The sequence below is a fragment of the Neltuma alba genome, unplaced genomic scaffold (genome assembly GCF_004799145.2).
Source record: "Neltuma alba isolate B1F8T4 unplaced genomic scaffold, ASM479914v2 tig00003553_pilon, whole genome shotgun sequence".
Taxonomy (NCBI): domain Eukaryota; kingdom Viridiplantae; phylum Streptophyta; class Magnoliopsida; order Fabales; family Fabaceae; genus Neltuma; species Neltuma alba.
The window spans coordinates 40,749-42,850 of NW_021633329.1; the positions used below are offsets into that span (position 1 = coordinate 40,749).

At 37.2% G+C, this 2,102-nt stretch overlaps 1 protein-coding gene across 1 annotated transcript; it reads right to left on the reverse strand.

Moving 5' to 3' along the window:
- Window positions 1-551: 551 nt before the first annotated feature.
- On the reverse strand, window positions 552-1,807 carry LOC114741865 (uncharacterized). The gene is made up of 2 exons (XM_028930120.1): window positions 1,630-1,807; window positions 552-934 (listed from the first exon to the last, which is right to left on the reverse strand). The coding sequence occupies exons 1-2, from the start codon at window positions 1,794-1,796 to the stop codon at window positions 781-783; spliced, it is 321 nt and encodes a 106-aa protein (XP_028785953.1). The 5' UTR covers window positions 1,797-1,807; the 3' UTR covers window positions 552-780.
- Between the last annotated feature and the right edge of the window lie 295 nt (window positions 1,808-2,102).

Here is a 2,102-nt window from a genome sequence, read left to right on the forward strand (position 1 = left end):
ATTGGGTAGAAAATATAAGGACGTGAACTCTACACTCAGCCCCATTCTTTTATATCACTTTCTTTCTGAATATATGATGCATAATAGAAGAACCAATGCACTGATCCCGGATGATCTATTACAATGCAAACATATTCAAATAGAAGGGACGGGCTACATTTTAAACAAAAAACTGCCAATTGATCATAGATGCAGTATCTATTGCCAGATAGAAGGGACACTCTGCCTTCGAAGACCTTGAAGCAGTGAAGGAGTTCCTTATTTAGTATATGAATGCCTTTGAAGAGCTTCAAGGAACAAAGATGCTTCTTCTTCGGGATTTGAATTCTGAATTCTAAAGAGCTGAATTTTAATCCTATCAAAGTTCAGTGGCAACGCTAAAAGTGGGTTCAAACAGAGTCGAACTCACCAAAAGCTGTATTGGCTTGGCATTCTGCTAAAAGCTAAATTACTGTATCAAAGTTATATCCAAGAGCAAAAATCGCAAAGCAAAGGAAACTGTTTATTCAAGTATATGGTGCAGAAAGGGGGGAAAATGAGATTGAATTCTAAATTGAAGCATTTCTCAACTTATATCCCAATAAGCAACATGGGTTTCTACTCTTTTTCCCTTCATTTAATGTCAAAGCTCAGAACACTGTAGAAGTGCTCTACAGATCTTAAAACCCATAAACAAAGAGATTGAATTTTTAGTTTAATTTGTGTTCTAATTCTTCTTTTCCCCAACAGAAATAAAGGGAAAGAAGGAAAGAATCACTCACTAATCAAACAAACAGAGACTTAGGGTCCATGAGTGTTGCAGTAGAGGGCACCAATTGAAAAGGTCCCACAATTCCTTGAATCTGCACTAACATAAGATATCATTCTTGCAGTGGCCACAACACTGTGTAGAGGCATAAGCGACTGCACACATCCTAACTTGTACACTGAAGTTCTGTCAAAGATAGCATATGGATTGTGAGCACAAGACATAAATCTAACTTTCAGCAATTCATAATAGAAGAACCCCATAAACTGATCATGTACATGCATACACAAACATAGCTAACAACTATTAGGAATGAACATGAAATTGCTAAGAATGCTCACACGCCCACCTATACTAAGTAACAAGAATCTTTATATTTTAAAGGCAAAAAAGGGCACGTTACAAGAGATTTAAATGTAACAAACCATCCAAGAAATAACCTTAACACACTATGTACACGAACAAACAACCACAAAACTCCTATGCCCTATGTAGATGAACAAGTGACTTCAAAAACCCTGACTTCTGCTCTGAAGCTATCTAAAAGAAGAACTTCACTTAACTACACAAAGCATACCCCAAATTTCAGTAAATCATAGAAGTAATAAATAAACTGCAGACTCATGCATATATGCAAACACAGCTAACAACTAATTACACAATAATTGTATTACTATTTGCAGTTGATGTAATAAACAACTAAAAAACGGAAAAGGAAAAGGCAAGCATACTACCAGTAGCAGACAAATTTTTTTTCAAATCCTTGTTAACTCTGACGCTAGGAATTAGCAGATGCCTAGGGGAATGTAGTTCGCGCTTCTTGTACACTTCAGACCATGAAGAAAGACCAAGGGATTGGAGCTTTGGAACACAGGAATTACCTGCTAAACGAAGGGAATGAACGTTGAGACGGCATTGTTGTTGAGGCATTCCGAAGCGGAGAATGGCTTCCTGATTTAACGACGGATTTCAAGAAGGAGACAGGGGCCGTTCCGACCAGACGACGAGAGAAATTGGAATAATACGCCATCGCCGGGGCAATAAACATAAACAGTAACTAAATGCTGCTATCTTTGTCGCTCCAAACTTGAGAGGGCTTCCAAGGTTTTTTGTTTTTGTATTTTATTGGTTGTTAAAATAAGGGCCTTCAAGTTTATCTGGGCCTCAGGCTGAAGCTTCCCACGGCCATGTATTTAGCTTACAGGCTACAGAACCAATTAATCATGAATCAAGACAAGACCTCTTTACTTTGGTTCACCAGCCAACCAATACAAAATAGTTCTAAATATAAGACCCTTATACTGATAAATATAAAATCTTTATATACAATAGTATAAAGGTCTTATATTTAGAA